The 21,376-nt window shown below is 36.2% G+C and overlaps 1 protein-coding gene across 3 annotated transcripts in view; it reads left to right on the top strand.

Moving 5' to 3' along the window:
* VPS13A (vacuolar protein sorting 13 homolog A) overlaps nt 1-21,376 on the top strand; it is a 260,053-nt gene that overhangs the window by 77,736 nt on the left and 160,941 nt on the right. For all 3 annotated transcript variants that reach the window (XR_004029357.1, XM_003267439.4, XM_003267441.4), the window contains exons 20-23: nt 6,863-6,999; nt 9,671-9,803; nt 11,816-11,933; nt 19,732-19,870. Coding sequence is in view for 2 of the 3 variants with exons in the window: in XM_003267439.4 (XP_003267487.2) it covers nt 6,863-6,999; nt 9,671-9,803; nt 11,816-11,933; nt 19,732-19,870 (527 nt within the window). In the remaining variant the exon portion in view is untranslated. The remainder of the gene's footprint in view (nt 1-6,862; nt 7,000-9,670; nt 9,804-11,815; nt 11,934-19,731; nt 19,871-21,376) is intronic.

Raw genomic sequence — 21,376 nt, 5'->3', positions numbered from 1 at the left:
TAGGATAGTTAGCTCTTCTTGTTGAATTGATCCCTTTACCATTATGTAATGGCCTTCTTTGTCTCTTTTGATCTTTGTTGGTTTAAAGTCTATTTTATCAGAGACTAGGATTGCAACCCCTGCCTTTTTTTGTTTTCCATTTGCTTGATAGATCTTCCTCCATCCCTTTATTTTGAGTCTATGTGTGTCTCTGCACGTGAGATGGGTTTCCTGAATACAGCACACTGATGGGTCCTGACTCCTTATCCAATTTGCCAGTCTGTGTCTTTTAATTGGAGCATTTAACCTGTTTACATTTAAAGTTAATATTGTTATGTGTGAATTTGATCCTGTCATTATGATGTTAGCTGGTTATTTTGCTCATTAGTTGATGTAGTTTCTTCCTAGCCTGGATGGTCTTTACAATTTGGCATGTTTTTGCAGTGGCTGGTACTAGTTGTTCCTTTCCACGTTTAGTGCTTCCTTCAGGAGCTCTTTTAGGGCAGGCCTGGTGGTGACAAAATCACTCAGCATTTGCTTGTCTGTAAAGGATTTTATTTCTCCTTCACTTATGAAGCTTAATTTGGCTGGATATGAAATTCTGGGTTGAAAATTCTTTTTTTTAAGAATGTTGAATATCGGCCCCCACTCTCTTCTGGCTTGTAGAGTTTCTGCCAAGAGATCAGCTGTTAGTCTGATGGGCTTCCCTTTGTGTGTAACCTGAGGTTTCTCTCTGGCCGCCCTTAACATTTTTCTTTCATTTCAACTTTGGTGAATCTGACAATTATGTGTTTTGGGGTTGCTCTTCTCGAGGAGTATCTTTGTGGCGTTCTCTGTATTTCCTGAATCTGAATGTTGGCCTGCCTTGCTAGATTGGGGAAGTTCTCCTGGATAATATCCTGCAGAGTGTTTTCCAGGTTGTTTCCATTCTCCCTGTCACTTTCAGGTACACCAATCAGACGTAGGTTTGGTCTTTTCATATAGTCCCATATTTCTTGGAGGCTTTGTTCATTTCTTTTTATTCTTTTTTCTCTAAACTTCCCTTCTCGCTTCATTTCATTCCTTTCATCTTCCATCACTGATACCCTTTCTTCCAGTTGATCGCATCTGCTACTGAGGCTTCTGTATTCTTCACGTAGTTCTTGAAACCTGGCTTTCAGCTCCATCAGCCCCTTTAAGCACTTCTCTGCATTGGTCATTTTAGTTATACATTCGTCTAATTTTTTTTCAAAGTTTTTAACTTCTTTGCCATTGGTTTGATTTTCCTCCTGTAGCTCGGAGTAGTTTGATCGTCTGAAGCCTTCTTCTCTCAAGTCGTCGAAGTCATTCTCCGTCCAGCTTTGTTCCGTTGCTGGTGAGGAACTGCATTCCTTTGGAGGAGGAGAGGCACTCTGCTTTTTAGAGTTTCCAGTTTTTCTGCTCTGTTTTCTCCCCATCTTTGTAGTTTTTTCTACTTTTGGTCTTTGATGATGGTGATGTACAGATGGGTTTTTCGTGTGGATATCCTTTCTGTTTGTTACTTTTCCTTCTAACAGACAGGACCCTCAGCTGCAGGTCTGTTGGAGTTTGCTAGAGGTCCACTCCAGACCCTGTTTGCCTGGGTGTCAGCAGCAGTGGCTGCAGAACAGCGGATTTTCGTGAACCGCAAATTCAGCTGTCTGATTGTTCCTCTGGAAGTTTTGTCTCAGAGGAGTACCCGGCCGAGTGAGGTGTCAGTCTGTCCCTACTGGGGGGTGCCTCCCAGTTAGGCTGCTTGGGGGTCAGGGACCCGCTTTAGGAGGCAGTCTGTCCGTTCTCAGATCTCCAGCTGCGTGCTGGGAGAACCACTACTCTCTTCAAAGCTGTCAGACAGGGACATTTAAGTCTGCAGAGGTTCCTGCTGACTTTTTGTTTGTCTGTGCCCTGCCCCCAGTGGTGGAGTCTACAGAGGCAGGCGGACCTCCTTGAGCTGTGTTGGGCTCCACCCAGTTGGAGCTTCCTGTCTGCTTTGTTTAGGTAAGCAAGCTTGGGCAATGGCAGGCGCCCCTCCCCCAGCCTCGCTGCTGCCTTGCAGTTTGATCTCAGACTGCTGTGCTAGCAATCAGCGAGACTACGTGGGCGTAGGACCCTCTGAGCCAGGTGCGGGACACAATCTCCTGGTGTGCCGTTTTCCAAGCCCGTTGGAAAAGCGCATTATTAGGGTGGGAATGACCTGATTTTCCAGGTGCCGTCTGTTACCCCTTTCTTTGACTAGGAAAGGGAACTCCCTGACCCCTTGCGCTTCCCGAGTGAGACCATGCCTCGGCCTGCTCCAGCTCGGCTCACACACGGTGTGCTAAACCGACTGTCCTGCACCCACTTTTGGCACTCCCTAATGAGATGAACCCAGTACCTCAGGTGGAAATGCAGAAATCACCCGTCTTCTGTGTTGCTCACTCTGGGTGCTGTAGACCGGAGCTATTCCTATTCGGCCATCTTGGCTCCACCAAGTTCACAGGTTACAGAAATATATTTTAGAAAGTGGAAGTCTTCAGTATTTTACCTTCTGTACATAATAACCTTTAAAATTTGAAGTCTGTTCTTCCAACTTTGTGTTCTTTTTTACACCAGTAGTATAAAAGTGCTAATTCTATGAAAACAAAATGGAAAGCTTCTATGATAGGTTTTTGCACTTAATTTTTAAAATTTAATGTATTTTGGGTTTTTTCTAGAAAGTTAAAATTTACCTATTTGTGAAGAGACTCATATATATTATAATGATTCTGGTTACTTAGCTTCTTTCTTTCCCTCATGTTCCTCCTTTCTTCCTTTTATTTTGTTACATTCTCCTCTATTAACATCCTGGTTTCTTTCTTGTATTATAGGTTGAGTATCCCTTAGCAGAAATGTTTGGGATCAGAAATGTTTCAGATTTCAGATTTCTTCAGATATTGGAATATTTGTATTTTATTTACTTGTTGAACATCCTTAATTGGGAAACAGGAAATTCAGAGTGTTCTAAGCAGCATTTTCTGTGAATATGATCTTTGAGCATCATGTTATTGTGGTGCTGAAAAAGTTTTAGATCCTGGAGCATTTTGATTTTGGATTTTCAGATTAGGGATGCTCAGCTTGCTATTTTCCTCTTCCTTTCTAGGAACTCAAGGTCTTTCAGGTTTTTTTGTTGTCAACTATGGCATGAGCTTACAGAGCCTGCTCAACTAGTTATCCTTTGTCTCTGGCAGGAAAACAGATGTGGTCATTTGCTAAAACTCTTCTTTCAGAGTACAAGGTTCTCTGATAGGATCATAGTGAATCATTTTCTTTCAGTTATTTCATTTATTTACTCATTTAAATATATATCAAGAGCTTAATCTATATGTCAGACACTATGCTAGGTTTTAGGGAACATAGCAATGATCAGAATGGATGTAGTTCTTGCCTATCAATGGATGTTATACTCTTATGGATATGACAAATATAAAACTAAGAGCAATCTATTGGAAAATTTTGATTAATGCTGTATGGGTCCAATCAGGAGAGAAAAACCACACAGTAATTTTGATAGGTATATTTAATGTAATGAATTATTAACTATAATGAGGGACTGTTTTGTTACTCCAAAGAGTAACTTTAAAGAATGTAACAAGAGGCCAAGCGCCATGGCTCATAGTTATAATCCCAGAGCTTTTGGTGGCCGAGCGGGGAGGAACACTTGAGGTCAGGAGTTGGAGACCAGCCTGGACAACATAGTGAGACCTTGTCTCTACAAAAAATTACAAAATTAGTCAGGTTTGGTGGCGTGTACCTGTCGTCCCAGCTACTTGGCATGCTGAGACTGGAGGATTGCTTGAGCCCAGGAGGTCAGGGCTGCAGTGAGCTATGATAGCAACTCCTGCATTCCAGCCTAAGTGACAGAGTGAGATGCTGTCTCCAAAAATGCGTATATTTAAGAAGAGTAGTTATAAGGAATATAGAATTGAGACAGGGTTACCTAGGAAGAGGTCTGTGTCTTCCTTGAGAATTGAAATCCACACTTTGTTGGAGAAGGAACCTCTGTGAGTCATTGAATGGCAGAAAAGCCATTCTCATGTCTTTCTGGTAATCTGCTCTCTAAAACTTTCTGGAAATCCATCCTCTGAGGTGAAAAGGAAAAATATTCATGTGGCAATGTCTCACTACCCTCGTTCTGCTGCGAAACCACCTGAGGAGGGTTTTAGGGGCAGAATACTGGCTTTTGAGTGCTGTCGGCCCTTGTGCACGTTATGCATTGTGTTGGAGAAAGGCACAGTGTTGCAGGATATCGCTAAATGAGTGTACTGGAACCAGGAAGCCAACTCTTTTCTCCTGCAGTGTCTCTCCTGTGTTATCTATTTCAGTGCTAGTTGGCAAAGGAAAATCATTTAAGCAGCTCAGATCTACTTTCACAGAGCAGACAAGTGGGTGAATTTGGAGCTGAGTGAGGAAACAATTCTATAATCAGCCCAAATGCTGTGAAGGAAATGAGAATGATAGATGCCCCAATTTAATCTTGGTGGTAGTGTTAGAGAAGATCTCTGAAAATTCAACATTAAGACCAGATATATATGTAGGATCCACACTGCTAAAGGATATAAGAAAGCCTTCAAGGTGATGGTCCACTGTGAAGAGCTTAACTTAGCAAACAATTGGGTGAATTTGGAAGTTGTAGAAGACTGAATTGGTTCTAATGTAATGAGTGAGGGGAGAGTGGAGGGATGTTAAAGATGCATACTCTTGATTATGCAAACATGAAAGTCATATTAAGCAGTTAGGATTTTGTTGTAAGTGCAATGGAAAATGGGGGAGAGACCCAATCAACCTAAGCTCAAAATAAAATACTTCCCACTCCCTTCGATTAAAAACAATTTAGAGAAATCATTGTGTCCTGGCATCAAGAAAGGCTCTGTTGAAACGAAGGCTTATGGTAGGACTTCCAAGGAGTACCAGAACTTAGATTTGTAGAAGCCAGAATACATGAGGAGTCCTTAGACTAGAGGTGGAAATGAAGGTAGAGAAATGCTTAACAGATAGTCTCTGGAGAATCTTGAATGTGGGATTGACCCTTCTGGATGCTTCTTGTTACTTTAGTAAAATCATGCCATCTGTGTTTGAATCCAAATCGTTTGGAGAAAAAGAATGAATCACTGTTTGAGTCAATTCTGCTCTTACGTTTCAGGCTAATTGGATGGTCTTCAGAATTTTTGATGATCTGTCAGTCTGTTTTCAAACCTCTATCTCACCTCACCTTCCATCCTCATTTTAAGAGATTTCACTTTAATTTGCTTCTTATAGGCTATGGGAAATGCCAAGATTTTTTCTTCCTCTCTTTACTAGAATCTTGCTTGGGCTACCTGTGCAAGGCCATTGGAATCCCTTAAAGATGACACAGTTTTGATAACGGTTTCTCATATTTCAAGGAAGAGCTGTCACAGACGTAATTTATTAGTGTTATTTTTATAAAGACTTCTGGAGGCAGTGTAATTTGTGAAGAAAAGAGGTTTATTTGTTTCATGTTTCTACAGGCTGTACAAGAAGCATGATTCCAGCATCTGCTTTTGGTGAGGGTTTCAGAATGCTTCCACTCATTGCAGAAAGGGTTGGGGAGCCCACATGTGCAGAGATTACACGGCAAGAGAAAGGAAAGAGGTGCCAGGCTCTTTTAAACAACAAGCTCTAACTAAAAGAGAGAAAACTCACTCATTACCATGAGGACAACATCAAGCCATTTGTGAGGACTCTGCCCCCATGACCCAGACAGCTGTTATTAGGGTCCCACCTCCAACATTAAAAGTCAGGTGTCAGCATGAGTTTTGGAGGGTGAAATACCAAACTGTAGCACAGGCTTAGGTTATTTATTTTCTATTTTAATTTAAATAGATATTTAAAACAGAAGGTATTTTAATTACTTTTAATTTATCTTTCTGTTGGCTTGTATATCAAGCTGATTATGTGTTGGCACTTGACACTTGCTCAATGTCTGCTTTTAAGCTTTATAATTGTATATGTATTTTATTTGTAATTTTAAGTACATTAAAATTGTTGACATATTCTTTAATTTGAACATGTATTCTTTAATAATAAATTCTTAACTTTAAAGGTTATATTCAAATATACTGACCTGCCTACATTTTGTGTGTGTGTGAAAAAATGTGCCTTTTTGTTTGAGTGTCAGATCTTTTTAAACTTTTTAAGTCAAATATCTTTCATTTACTCAAACTGATTTGATGGCTGCTTATATAATTTTTTCTTTAAGAAAGGGTTCTCATCTCATAGAAAATAATTTGTTTAGATTTAAAAGCTGATGCTGGACTTAGGGACATAAAATAGATGAATTTGGTATACTAATCACATGCAAGTGAATGAATTAAATTTATTAGACTAAAAAACTCCAAGTGAATGAAGGACCTAGGGAACGGGAAACTCTGGTTTGTTGCCTTTTCTGGTTTACATATGATTTTATTGAAGATGATTTGATAATCCAGGATTTTTTATATTCTCAGAATAATATTAAGATCAAGTGTTATTGTTCAGTATGGTAAATGTAGCTTATGAAGTTTATGAATTGAGAAGTATCTGTGTAGATTCTAAGAGTTGTTGTGAATAAATATTTTATGTCACTGAAACTTTTTTTTTGGTCTGTATCTTCCCAGTTTTACCCAAATTGAGTTTATAGGTTAAAAATTTTTTTTTTGAAGAATCACTCCAATTTTATACTCAGCTATATTTAAATAGGAGTACATGCATTGGCAGATATTGTAAATTTTATATTGGAAGTATTTTGCTGAGGTCATTTTAAAATTAATACTAATTTTACATTGTTTTATCAGTTCATATATTTAGTGACTCTGTATTTCTCGAGTAATTTGTGAAAAGTATTCATAGAAAAGATTTACATTTTTTCCAGGTCTGCTGTATATTATTGAAACACAGAAAGTTCTTGATCTCAAAATTAATTTGAAGGCTTCATATATTATTGTCCCACAAGATGGAATTTTTAGTTCTACATCAAATCTGCTTCTTTTGGACCTTGGTCATCTAAAGGTATATACTAATAATATTTGATTGATGATAATAGCATTTAGGGTGTTTCTTTGTTTTAAATGTGTTTTGTTTTTTAAACAGTTTGATTTATTGCTTTTTTTCCTAGATTTGTGGTAGATAAGTAAGATTTGAGAAATCTTCCTTTCTGTTAAATAAAGCGAAGTCTCAATGAGATAGTTTTCCTACACTTATGAAAGCAAAATGACCAATTAAACTCTGCAGGTCAGGTTCAAATCTAAGATTGATTGACTGATTGATTGATTGATTGACTGACTGATTTGAGACAGAGTCTCACTCTTCACCCAGGCTGGAATATAGTACTGTGACCTTGGCTCACTGCAACCTCTGCCTCCTAGGTTCAAGTGATTCTCAGGCCTCAGCCTCCTGAGTATCTGGGACTACATGTGCCCGCCACCACCACGCCCGCCTAATTTTTGTATTTTTAGTAGAGACAGAATTTCACTATGTTGCAGATCCACTTGCATTGGCCTCCCTAAGTGCTGGGATTTCTGGCGTGAGCCACCGCGCCTGGCCCGAATCTAAGATTTATATTTATAGTATTTGAGAGTTGTGCTTGAGAAGCTTATTTCTTTCTCAATTTAGACCTATTACTTGATTACTTAAAGTATATAGAATGATAGAGAATTGTGGAAACAATCAAATACATCTTCATCTTTCTGAAATTTTTTGTGTATAAAACTATATATATTGACATTTTAATATTTGTATTAAATAATTCTAAATTGAGAAATGGTTGTCTTCTGTTTACCTAAGTCATTTCCCTTTTTTTCTTTCTTTTTTTTTTTTTGAGACAGAGTCTGGCTCTGTGGCCCGGGCTGGAGTGCAGTGGCAGGATCTCAGCTCACTGCAAGCTCTGCCTCCTGGGTTCATGCCATTCTCCTGCCCCAGACTCCCGAGTAGCTGGGACTCCAGGCCCCTGCCACCACACCCGGCTAATTTTTTTGTAATTTTTAGTAGAGACTGGGTTTCACCATGTTAGCCAGGATGGTCTCAATCTCCTTACCATGTGATCTGCCCACCTCAGCCTCCCAAAGTGCTGGGATTACAGGCGTGAGCCACCGTGCCTGGCCCTTTTTTTCTAATTATATACTTTTTTCTTTCCAAATTTTCAGTAGAGAATACATTTTTTTTTGCTGTATTCTAGATCTGTACTCTTCACTATAGTACCCACTAGCCAGCCAGTGGTTATTTAAATTAATTAGAATTAAATAACATTAATTCAGTTTCTTAGTCATATTAACCACATTTAAGAGTTTAATAGTCAGAAGTGGCTAGTGGCTACTGTATTTTTTGTTTTGTTTTTGAGACATAGTCTCAGTCTATTGTCCAGGCTGTAGTGTGGTGGCGTGATTTCAGCTCACTGCAACCTCTGCCTCCCAAGTTCAAGTGATTCTTCTGCCTCAGCCTCCCAAGTAGCTGGGATTTCAGGCATGTGCCATCACGCCCAGCCAGTTTTTGTATTTTTAGTAGAGATGGGGTTTCACCATGTTGGTCAGGCTGGTCTTGAGCCCCTGACCTCAAGTTATCTACTGGCATTGACCTCCCAAAGTGTTGGGATTACAGGCATGAGCCACCATGCCTGTCCTGTATTTGACAGCATTGATACAGAACATTTCCATTATTGTAGAAGTTCTATTGGACAGCATTGCTGTAAATCATTAAATGTAGAGGAATATCTATCACAGTTTAAAGAACCAAGAGAGGTGGATAATATTAGAATGCTTTTTCTGGCCACCTAACAAAAATACATGCCTGTCCTTGATACTGACATCTTCCCTTATCCTATTTTTAAAAATTCTGCATTTGTTAATTGTGTAAACACCCACTGGGTATATATTTATAATAAGATTTATACAGCTTATTATTCATATTTGAATTTTATTCAGTTGTTTCAAGGGCAGTGTGGTATAATAGAGCATAAGGTTAGGAGTAAGGGTATCTAATTTTGTGACTTTAGGCAATTTGCTTAACCTGTTACCTAAAATTTATTACTTTTCAAACAGAGATAATCTTTTTTTGAGTGTTTACTTCACATGAGCTAGAGGGAAAAAAAGTTAAAAAATGTATGTGTACACACATGTATTTTTATGAGTAAGATCTTTATGTACTATTGTGGAGTGATCTCCAGGATGTTTAAGTGAAAAAAGTAATGCACACAGTATGCCAAGAAAGGAGAGCTACAAATATAACTTGCCTGGAGTTGCATAAATGGCAGAGTTGGAACTAAAATTCAGCTATCCTATTTAATTCTGGACTCTTTTACTTCTTATTGTAAAGCTGTATCAGTATTTGTCATCATGCCATAGAAACATTTTATAAGCTAAATTTGTCTCTTGATCTTGCTCTTAATGAGAAGGCCTCTTACCACATTTAAAAAATTTGTAGACATATTATTCTTCAGGACCATCTTGGTTTCTTTCTTTTAATGCAAGTAAATGGGAAATATATCCTAATATGTAAAAATTTACTGTATCACTCTCCTTATTATTATATATCTCATGGATGAGGACCTTTCTAATAGCCTTATTATGTATGCTTACTTGTGAATTTATCCTCTCCTATTAACATTTTATAAGTCTAAAAATTAAAAACTTTATACTTACATTTTGAAGTATTTTGCATAGTCTAAACTATTAAAATTAACTTGAAGGTGACGAGTAAAAGTCGTTCTGAATTACCAGATGTGAAACCAGGTGAGGCCAATCTTAAAGAGATAATGGATATAGCTTATGATTCGTTTGATATTCAACTTACAAGCATACAGCTGCTTTACAGTAGAGTTGGTGAGTATAAAATGCATTATTTGTTGATTGATTTTGTTGAAGTGATTAATTAGGTTTTTAGACACTTTGAAGACCTTCCTCTTAAATGTGTTAGAACTTCTATATTTTTGAATTAGAAATGATAGTAAATATTGTCTAGCTGTTCTTACCAGGAGCAGTCTTGCCCCCCCAAGAGACATTTGTCAATATCTGGAGACATCTTTGGTTGTCACAGGTAGAGCATGAGTGGCACTCCTAGCATCTAATGGGTGAAGGTGACGGATACTACTAAGCATCCTACAATGTTCAGGCCAGTCCCTCATAACAAATATCAGTAGTGCTGAGGTCAAGAAATCCTGATCTGTACCAATGTTTTCCAGCCTTTGACCAAAGTTGGCCCATATTGAAAATGATGTTGGTATTACTACACAGTCGGATAACCAGAAGACATTGCTCAGGGCCAGAAGTAAGCAGCCTAGGGGCTTTGACAGTCATGGACAGCCATACAAAGACGAGGGTCACTCTCCTAGACATGCTTGTATCTCATTCACTGTGGTATACCAGTCAGGAGTCTCTGATTTAGAGCTAGTTTTTAAGATGAAGTCAAAGCCAGAAATTCACTTGACAAGAGCCATTTAAGTAGTTAGGGAGAGACCCCAGATTCATTCAGCTTTCTTTTCGTTCTGTCGTACTGCTTTTGAATCCCTAGAGTGTTAGTGAACATGCATATAATTCAGTAAAATTTGATCTGTTGAAAAGATCCATATGTAGAGATCTATGTGTTTGTATGCAGTCAGATTTTAGTTACTTGAGCTAACCAATAAAAGGAGAAACAATGAGAATCCAAAGTAGTTGTTATCAAAATTGTTAATTTGTATAGGACTGAAACATTTTATTTCTTTAATTATATTTGCTTCAGGATAGTGAACGTAGTTTGTATTTTTATCGTATTCTAATTGTGGTGGAGGAAACCCAAAGGTATAGTGGGTGGCAACAGTACATTATTTTTAGAAGTCCACAAATTCTTTTTCAGGGAATAAATTACTGGGTTTGGTTTTCCTTGACTGGGATTTTATCTGACTCATAGAATTATTAGGTTCAAATGAGATAGTATATGTGAAAATGCATTATATGACTGAGATCCCATTAATCTTGTTATGAATTTTTGAAGTTATTTCTTTCTGATTATACCTATTTTAGAAAATCTGAACAATTCAGAAACCAAAAAGATAAACCTTTATGTTACTGCTTAGGCAAGAACACTATTGATATTTTGTTGCACATCCTTTTAGTATGTTTTTCAGTGTATGTGCCTGTGAATATATGGGATGTGCTTATTTGGTGTTTATATTGGAGGTATTTGTGAATGTATTTTTTTTACATGATTTATATAGTTTTATATCCAGATATTTTTTCTTTTACCAGTAATATTTTGGTCACTTGAACTCATGGTTTTTATTGTCTATATTATGCTATAGGGCTGTGGTCTCAGTTATTTAACCATTCCCTTATGGAACATTTAGGCTCGTAACTCTGCAGCGATTGTTGCCAATCAACAACATCCAAGTAGACTTGGATGTGAATTTCAGTTTTATCACTAGCAGATTGATCATAGGCAAGTTATAAATTCTTTTGAGTCTCAGTTTTCTAAAGTGGGATTATTATACAGAATTTTGAGAATTAACATTTAAACATTACCTAGAAGAGTAGAAATTATAAATCCTGAATAAATGGTAGCTTTTATTAGTTACTGTTAAAGAACCTCACTTTTTACTACCTTTTGCATTATTGCCTTACTGCCATGTTACTTTTTTGGGTAAGGTATGTGGTTGGTGTAGTGATTGTCAGTGGATGCGCAGTAGATTTGATAACCTACTGATTGTGTGTACCTGAGAATGTGACATTAAGATTACCTAGCTGTGGTGAAATTTTCTCATGTAATGGAATGTGTGACTATGAAGTATTAATAGTTATTTTAGGTTTTGTGTGTTATATTATAGTTACGTTAAATATGAACCATTTTCTGTACTTAGGTGATAATTGGAGAGAAGCACGAAAACTCAATGTATCTACCCAGCATATTTTGGTACCCATGCACTTCAATTTGGAACTGTCTAAGGCCATGGTTTTCATGGATGTAAGGATGCCCAAGTATGTACTGTTTGTTTCATGTGACTATGGATCTTCTGGGTAGCTAGGGAAATACCATACTTAATTGACCTTTCCTTGTGCGTGTGGTAAAATGTATATAAAATTTACCATTTTGATAATTTTTAAGAGTATAGTTCATTGTTATTAAGTTCACACATGTTGTTATGCAACCATCACCACCATTCATTTCCAGAACTATTTCTCTTCCAAACTGAAACTCTATACCCAATTAAACAATAACACCCCATTTCACCCTGCACCCGGCCCCTGACAACAACCATTATATCTTCTGTCTTTATGAATTTGACTATTTTAGGTACCTCATGTAAGTGGAATCATAGAAAATTAGATTTTGTGTGCCTGGGTTTCTTCACTTAGCATAATGTCTTCAAGATTCATCCATGTTGGAGCATATGTCAGAATTTCATGTATTTTTAAGGCTGATTAATATTCCTTATATGTATATACTATGTTTTTATTTATTCATCCTTCAATGGACATTTGTGTTGTTAATGCTGTTTGGCTATTGTAATAATACTGCTGTGTACAAATATCTGCTGAAGTCCCTGATTTCAGTATTTTTGGGTGTATACTCAGAAGTAGAATTGCTGGATCATATTGTAGTTCAGTGTTTAAGTTTTAGAGGAGTGCTGTGGTGTTTTTTATAGCAGTTACACCATTTTACTTTCCTACCAGCACAAGGGTTTCAATTTCTTCACTGCCTCTACAACACTTGGTATTTTCTGTTTTTTTATTTTAATAGTCATCCTAATAGGTGTGAAGTGATGTGATTTTTCTAATGCTTAGTGATGTTGAACATCTGTTCTTGTGTTTGTTGACCAGTCATGTATTTATTTGGAGAAATACATATTCAAGATCTTTGCCCATCTTTTAATCTGGTTATTTATTTTTTTCTTTTTTTCGAGATGGAGTCTCCCTCTGTCGCCCAGGCTGGAGTGCAGTGGCATGATCTTGGCTCACTGCTACCTCCACCTCCTGGGTTCAAATGATTCTCCTGCCTCAGCCTCCTGAGTAGCTGGGACTACAAGCGTGTGCCACCACGCCCAGCTAATTTTTTGTGTTTTTGGTAGGAACGGGATTTCACCGTGTTAGTCAGGGTGGGCTTGATCTCCTGACCTTGTGATCCACCCACCTCAGCCTCCCAAATTGCTGGGATTACAGGCATGAGCTGCCTCGCCTGGCTGAGTTGTGAGAGTTTTAAAATATATTTTGGATATTAACTCTTTATCAGATATATGATTTGCAAATATTTTTTCTCACTCTGGGTTTCCTTATCACTCTGTTGATTGTGGCCTTTGATGTCTAAAAGTTTAAAATTTTTATTGTCCAGTTTATCTTAGTTGCCTATGCTTTTGATGTCATATCCAAGAAATTATTACAAAATCCCATGTCATAAAGTTTTTCTTCTTTGTTTACCTTAAAGAGTTTTATAGTTTTAGCTTCTTTTGCTTAGATCTTTGGTCCATTTGAGTTAATTTTTGTATGTGACATATAGGATAGGGACCCGCCTTTATTCTTTTGCATGCAAATATCTCATTTTCTCAATACAATTTGTTGAAAAGACTGTCCTTTTCTCATTGAATGGCCTTGGTACCCTAGTTGAAAATCATTTATCCATATATGCAAGAGCTTATTTTTGGGCTTTCTGTTTTAATCCATTGGTCTCTATGTCTTTATTTTCCTGTACCACACTATTTAGATTACTGTAGCTTTGTAGGAAGTTTTGAAATCAGGAGATGTGAGTTATTTAACTTTGTTCTTTTTCCAGATTGTCTTGGCTATTCGGGATCCTTTGGTATTCCATATGAATCTTAGGATGGAGTTTTCTTTTCTTGTAAAAAAATGTTACAGAGATTCTGATAAAGAGTGTATCAAATCTGTAGATCCCTTTGAATGGTATTGACATCTTAATAATATTGACTGTTACCGTCCATGAACATGGAATATCTTTCTATTTATTTGTGTCTTCTTTGATTTCACCAGCATTTTCTAGGTCTCAGTACTACAGTCTCTTGCCTGATTTCTTAAGTTTATTCTTTCTGATGCTATTGTAAATGAATTTAAAAATTTTCGGTGGATTGTTTATTGTTAGTGTATGGGAACTTAACTGATTTTTATATCCCGCAACTTTGTGAATTTGTTTACAATTCTAAATTTCAGGATTCTAAAGCTCTAACAGATTTAAGATTTTCTACATATAAGATCCTATCATCTGTGTACAGTTAGTTTTTTTCCCTTTCTGATATGGGTGCCTTTTATTTCTCTTTCTTGCCTAATTGGTCTGTCTAGAATTTTTTAGCACTCTCTTGAATAGAAGTAGTTTAGGTTGGCATCCTCACCTTTAACCTGAGCCCAGAGGAAAAGCTTTCAGTATTTCACCATCGAGTATGATGTCAGCTGTGGGATTTTTATGGATGACCTTTATTATGTTGAGGTAGTTTCCTTCTGTTCCTAGTTTGCTAACTTTTTATTATGAAAATGTGTTGAATTTTTTCAAATCCTTTCTGTGCTTTCAGATGATCATGTGATCATGTGAAAAATGATCAAGATGATTTTTTTTCCTTCATTCTCTTAATGGGGTATATTACCTTAATTGCTCTCTATATATTAAATCGTATTTCTTGAGTCCAGCAAAAAATCCTTTTATTCCAGGAATAAATCCTCTTATTCTAGGAATAAATTCCAAGAATAAATAATTTATAAACCATTTAATGGGCTATTGATTTAGGTTTGCTTGTGCTTTTGAGTTTTGCATTAATATTTTTCAGATATGTTGGACTACAGATTTCTTCTAGTATCTTTGTCTGGCTTTGATATCAGGGTAATGCTATATTTATAGAATGGATTAGAAAGTATTCCTGCCTCTTCAGTTTTTGATTGTTTGGTAGAATTCACTATTGAAGCGATCAGATCATGGGAGGTTTTCTTTATTGGGAGGTTTTTGATTACTGATTCAGTCTCCATAGTAGTTTATCCAGATTTTGTTTCTTCATAATTCAGTGTTGGTAGATTTGTGTTTCTTGGAATTTGTTTCATTTAGATTATTCATTTGTTGGTGTAAAATTGTTTATAATTGTCTCTCTCTTACAACCCTTTTTATTTTGTAAAATAAGTAGTAGTGTTACCACTTTCATTTCTGATTTAAATTGAGTCTTTTCTCTTTTTTTCTCAGTCTAACTAAAGGTTTTCAATCTCGATCATTTTGAAGAACCACCTCACATTTTTGTTGATTTTTTTCTCTCTTTTTCTATATTTATCTCTGCTTTCATCTTTATTATTTTTTTATTTCTGCTAGCTTTAGGTTTACTTTGCTGTTCTTTTTCTAGTTCTTTAAGGTGTAAAGTTAGGCTATTGATTTTAGGTCTTTCTTCTTTATTAATGTAGGTGTTTACAGCTATAAAGTCCCTTTTTGGCAGACTTTTGCTGCATCCTATGAATTTTGGTATGTTGTATTTTCATTTTCATTTGTCTTGAGTTATTTTCTTTCTTTTTTTTTTTAGAAGGAGAAACTCTCACTTTATTTTTTTAAACAATTTTATCATAGTGATGACATACAATAAATTGCACATATTAAAGTGTATGATTCGATGAGTTTTTAGATACAGGAATGCCCATGTAACCATCACCATAATCAAGATAATAGGTGTACAATCATTGCCAAAATTTTCCCCCTGCCTCTATAGTTTTCTCCTCCTGCCCCTTTCCACCCTGTCCCCTTTTTCTAGGCAATCATTGATGTGTTTTCTCTCCTGACAGATTAGCTTTCATTTCCTGTAATTGTATTTAAATTCAACCACACATTATGTGTCCTTTCGCTCAATTATTTATTTATTTTTTCTAATTTCCCTTGTGATTTCTTTGATCTCATTGCTTGTTTAACCATCTGTTTTTAAATTTCTATACACTTGTGACTTCTATACTTTTTTCTTGTACTCTTGCATTCTAGACTCATTTCATCATTATTGGAAAAAATACTTCTTATGATTTCACTTTTTTAATAATTTTTTTTTTTACCTGACTTACAATCTGTCCTGGAGAATGTTTCATATGCACTTGAGAAAAATGTCTATTTTGCTGGATGGAGTGTTCTATATATGTCATTTTGGTCCAGTTGGTCAATTTTATTGGTCCAGTCCCCTGTTTCCTTATTAATCTACTGCCTAGTGATTCTATTCAGTATTTACAATGAGATATTGAAGTCTCCTATTATTATCAAGGAACTGTCTGTTTCTTCCTCTTAATTCTGTCAGTGCTTGCTTTATATATTTTTGAACTCTGATGTTTGGCACATATATGTTTATAATTGTTATGTCTTCTTGGTGAAGTTATACTTTCATTATCATTATATAATGTCCTTCTTTATTGCTTGTAACAGTTTTTGACTTGCAGTCTATTTTGGCTGTTTCTGTTGCAGGCATCCCTGCTCTCTTTTGGTGATTATTTGCATAGAATGTCTTTCTTCATTTTTTTTTTTCACTTTTAACCTGTGTGTTTTCTGTGAGTTAACGTGATCTCTTGTAGACAGTATGTAGTTGCATCCTGTTTTTTAATCCATTTTGTCACTTGAAGTTTTTAATTGAGAAAAAATTTATTTACATTTAAAGTAAATACAGATGGGTAGGACTTACTTTTGTCATATTGTTATTTGCTTTCTGTATGTCTTACAGCTTTTTTAATCCCTCATTTCCTCCTTTAATGCTGCCCTTTGTGTTCAGTGGATTTTTGTGTGTGACATGCTTTGATTCCGCTCTCATTTCCAGTATTGTATATTCTACAAATATTTTCTTTGGGGTTACCATGGAGATTATGTATAATATCCTTAAGTTGTAACAGTCTATTTATTTATTATTTCTTTATTGTTTTAGACAGGGTCTTACTCTGTCACCTAGACTAGAGAACAGTGTTGTGGTTGTAACTCACTGCAACATTGAACTCCTGTGCTCAAGTGATCCTCCTGCCTTGTCCTCCTGAGTAGCTGGGACTACAGGCACACGCCACTACACTCAGCTAATTTTTAAATTTTTTTGTAGAGATGGGTCTTGCTATGTTGCCCAGACTATAACAGCCTATTTAAGATTGAGGCAGGTTGCATAGTCTTATGCCTGTAATCCCAGCACTTTGAAAGGCCAAGGTGGTAGGATTGCTTGAGGCCAGGAGTTTGAGACCAGCCTGGGCAACGTAGTAAGACCCTGTCTCTACAATAAGTAAACAAATAATTAAATAAAATTAGCTGGGCATAATGGTGCATGCCTATAGTTCTAGCTACTTGGGAAGTTAAGGTGGGAGGATAGCTTGAGCCCAGGAGGTTGAGGCTACAGTGGGTTGTGATTATGTCACTGCACTCCAGCCTGGGAGACAAAAAGTTTTAAAAAGTGAAAAATAAAATTGATACCAAGTTAGCTTCAATTGAATGCAAAAACTCTACTTCTTTCCTGCTTTGCCCCCTCCAGTTTATCTTATTGATGTCCCAGATTATATTTTTATATATTCTCTACCCATTAACAAAGAATTGTAATTATTTCTTATGCATTTGTCTTTTAACTTATGTAGAAAATAAATAGTAGAGTTATAAACCAAAATTCTAATAACATTTGCTTTATACTTGTCCATGTATTTACATTTACTGGGATTATTATATTTCATTGTTAGCTGAAGCTATGTGCCTGAGATCCTAAGTAGAGAAGTCTGTTGAACTAGACTGGGCCATTTAGATGATTTATTTCTAAATAGTTTTAGACTGTAGGTAGTCATTTAACTTCTTCCTTGTAACAGCACCTTTTTTCTCCCTTACAAAAAACCTCAGGCACAGGTCTATTTTAAAATTTAACCAAAGGCTTTTCTCATCTAACATCTACCAAACACTTCCAGGAGAGTTGCTACTAGCAAGGCAACATGAGAAGGCTTCATGCCTAGTTAAAGTGTACTAGGAAGAATAGAGGGAATTAGAGAGACTCTGGCCTTTTCCTATATGGTACATGGGGTGGACATTGTTTTTAATACTTATTATACTTAACATGTAAAAGGGAGAGACCCACACCCTTTTTTGTTGACCTTTACCTCATGGTGACTCTATCTACTAACAAACATTGTCCAGGGCCTTAAATCTTACTCTCCTAGATTTTCTTTTCTTAGAAAATCAAAGCATGCACTGAGAGTCTTGAGGCAGAGGAATGGCTAGAATTTGGTTTAAGAGACAGAAGGAAAGAAAACCATGCTACGCATTCCCTTGTTTTTTTCAAATCCAGCTTTAGATATGGTTCGATTTAAAGAGAAAAGGCTTAATTCTTTTCATTTCTCCCTAATTATGTCTGCTGCTTGTTTACTCTTTACTACTGTTTCTTGTAAAGTTTTCCATTCTGTGATACAGATTAAAGATCTATGCGATTTCTTGTTGTAAGCATATGACTATGAATTGATTTTTTTTTAGCATAGTTTAAATACTTTTCTTCTTGGTAACTATGCTATAATCTTGGAAGTTACAGGGTACCAGAAAAAGTAGGTGATATTTCTCTGAGGGAAGAACAGGGCAGCTTTTATCTTGGTTTGGACTTGCTCTGTCAGTATATGCTTAGGAAGAATTTATGTCTTGTGATGCAGGGAATATGTATAGCATAGCAGGAATTAAAATAGCTGATTATAATAATATATCTATAATAATGTAATAAATATATATATTGATAATGGCTATAGATTTGGACCAGCTTATAGGTTAGTATAGTTAAAATACTCACAGGGCAGAAATGACAATGACTTAACTTAGAAAGATGAAATCTTAGAAGTTGTTTGGTTTCTATTTTATAATATTGTAAGCAATATAAAGTGGATATGATATGTCAAATCCTGGAACTCCACAAGTGTCAGGAACATTCCCTTGAAAGTTGAGCTGCGTTAAGTTGAAGGCAAATAAAAGGATGCTTGCTATTTGGTAGATACTATTTTGGTACCCAGCATCTTTAGATTGTGCAACTTGCAGATTTTTCAAGAAAGTGAGAAACAGTTTAAGTGCATTAAGAGAATTGATTCATAATATTTAACGAAGTTAAACTACTACTACGCTTGTGATTAATTACAAATATTTAGGGTATTGGAAATAAAAGAAAGCTTGTAATTTTCTGTAGGACTCCAGTACATTTTTAGAAAGATACGTAAGTAATCAGTGTGCGTACATGGAAAAAGTAATTTTTAGGGAAAATGCAGGGATAAAAATGGGGAGTGAAAACTTTCTCTCTCTGATAGTGAAAACTTTCTCTCTTTCTCTCTCTCTCAGAGGAGACTGTCAAGGCAATTAAAAGAATAATAAAGCACTCTGATGTGGTTTTGCTCCATGGTCTTTGTTATATAGTCTCATGAGCAGGCTATTTGCACTGCCAAACCTTAGTTTTCTCATAGGAACCATGTACATCTAGGAACTTAAAATAAATAGAGAGCAAAAATAGGTTGTCTGCCTCATAGATTGTGAGGACCGTTTACAATAATGCATGTAAGTGCTTTCCTCAATGCCTGTCACATGAGAAACACTTGATTAGTAGTAATTGTCAATTGTGTATAGCAAACAGTAGAAGGACATTACATGAAATAAGAACATAAACCTCTGAAAAATAATGAGTTTAGCCCATCTAATGAAACTGGTTAATAGGGTAAGATGGAAATTGGAATAGAGATTTTTAGTGTTTAAAATCACATTTGATTCAGATAATTTGAGAACAGTCTTTTTAATTAGTGCACTTAAATCAGAATAATTCCTTTATAATTATTTATTTTTATCTTTTCAAAACAGATTCAAGATTTTTGGAAAGTTACCTCTTATTTCTTTACGAATCTCAGATAAAAAACTACAAGGGATTATGGAATTGATTGAAAGCATTCCAAAACCTGAACCAGTAACTGAAGTATCTGCCCCTGTCAAATCATTCCAGGTAATGTTACTTTCAAAATTAATATAAGCATGAATTAAGAAAGTCCACAAATAGTATTTCAAACAATCACAGGAATTTTATATAAGACAATTTGCAATTTGTTTTGAATAGACATTAAGAAAATTACTTTTTTTTTTTTTTTTTTTTTGAGACAGAGTCTCGCTCTGTCACCAGGCTGGAGTGCAGTGGCGTGATCTCTGCTCACTGCAAGCTCTGCCTCCCAGGTTCACGCCATTCTCCTGCCTCAGCCTCCCGAGCAGCTGGGACTACAGGCGCCCGCCACCATGCCCGACTAATTTTTTTGTATTTTTAGTAGAGATGGGGTTTCACCGTGTTAGCCAGGATGGTCTCGATCTCCTGGCCTCGTGATCTGCCCGCCTCGGCCTCCCAAAGTGCTGGGATTACAGATGTGAGCCAGCACGCCCAGCCAGAAAATTACATTTTGAGAGAGAAATTGAAATGGTAAATAGTTAAGAAAGAGATAAGATAATAAATCGACTTTCCTAATTTCTGCAGCCTCCAATCCCTCTCCTGAGCAATAACACTGTTAACTACTGCTTCTCTAGTTTTTAAAAAAATATTTATGGCATATACCAGTACACACATGCACAAGAACATGCTTCTGTGTGTGTATGTAGTATGTGTGTGTATACATACATGTATATATTCTTTTTTTTTTTTAAACAGAGCCTATCTCTGTCACCCGAGCTGGAGTGCAGTGGTGCAATCTCGGCTCACTGCAACCTCTGCCTCCTGGGTTCAAGGAGTTCTCTGCCTCAGCCTCCTGAGTGGCTGGGATTACAGGTGCCCACCACCACGCCCAGCTAATTTTTTTTTGCATTTTTAGCAGAGACAGGGTTTCACCATCTTGGCCAGGCTGGTCTTGAACTCCTGACCTCGTGATCCACCTGCCTCGGGCTCCCAAAGTGCTGGGTTTACAGGCGTGAGCCACCGTGCCTGGCCTGTATTCTTTTATTTTTAAAATTAAATGAAATCATTATACTCACTATTCTGAATCTGTATTATTTTCACCATTATTGTCATATATGCCTCAGATAAATTTTTATGTTAGCACATACAGATCTGCCTCATTTGTTTATGGTGATATAGTATTTCATTTTCTGCATATACCATCTTTTGCTTAATATATCTCCTTTTGATGGATATTCACATTATGAGTGTTTACAGTTATGAAAAATACTGCTTTTAACTTCCTTATATATATACATATATACACGTATATATATGTATACGTATATATATACGTGTATATATGTATACATATATATACGTGTATATATGTATACGTATATATATACGTGTATATATGTATACGTATATATACGTGTATATATGTATATATATATATTTGCTTATACTTTTATTCATAGGATAAATTCCTAGAAATGGAATTGTTGAGTAAAAGAGTATGTGAATTTTGAATTTTGATTATTTTGCCAAAGAAAAAATTTTTTTTTTTTTTGGGAGGAAGTCTCCCTCTTTTGC

Source organism: Nomascus leucogenys, chromosome 1a (assembly GCF_006542625.1).
Source record: "Nomascus leucogenys isolate Asia chromosome 1a, Asia_NLE_v1, whole genome shotgun sequence".
Lineage (NCBI taxonomy): Eukaryota > Metazoa > Chordata > Mammalia > Primates > Hylobatidae > Nomascus > Nomascus leucogenys.
The sequence above is the reverse complement of the archived record's forward strand: the minus strand, read 5'-3'. Positions and strand labels throughout refer to the sequence as shown.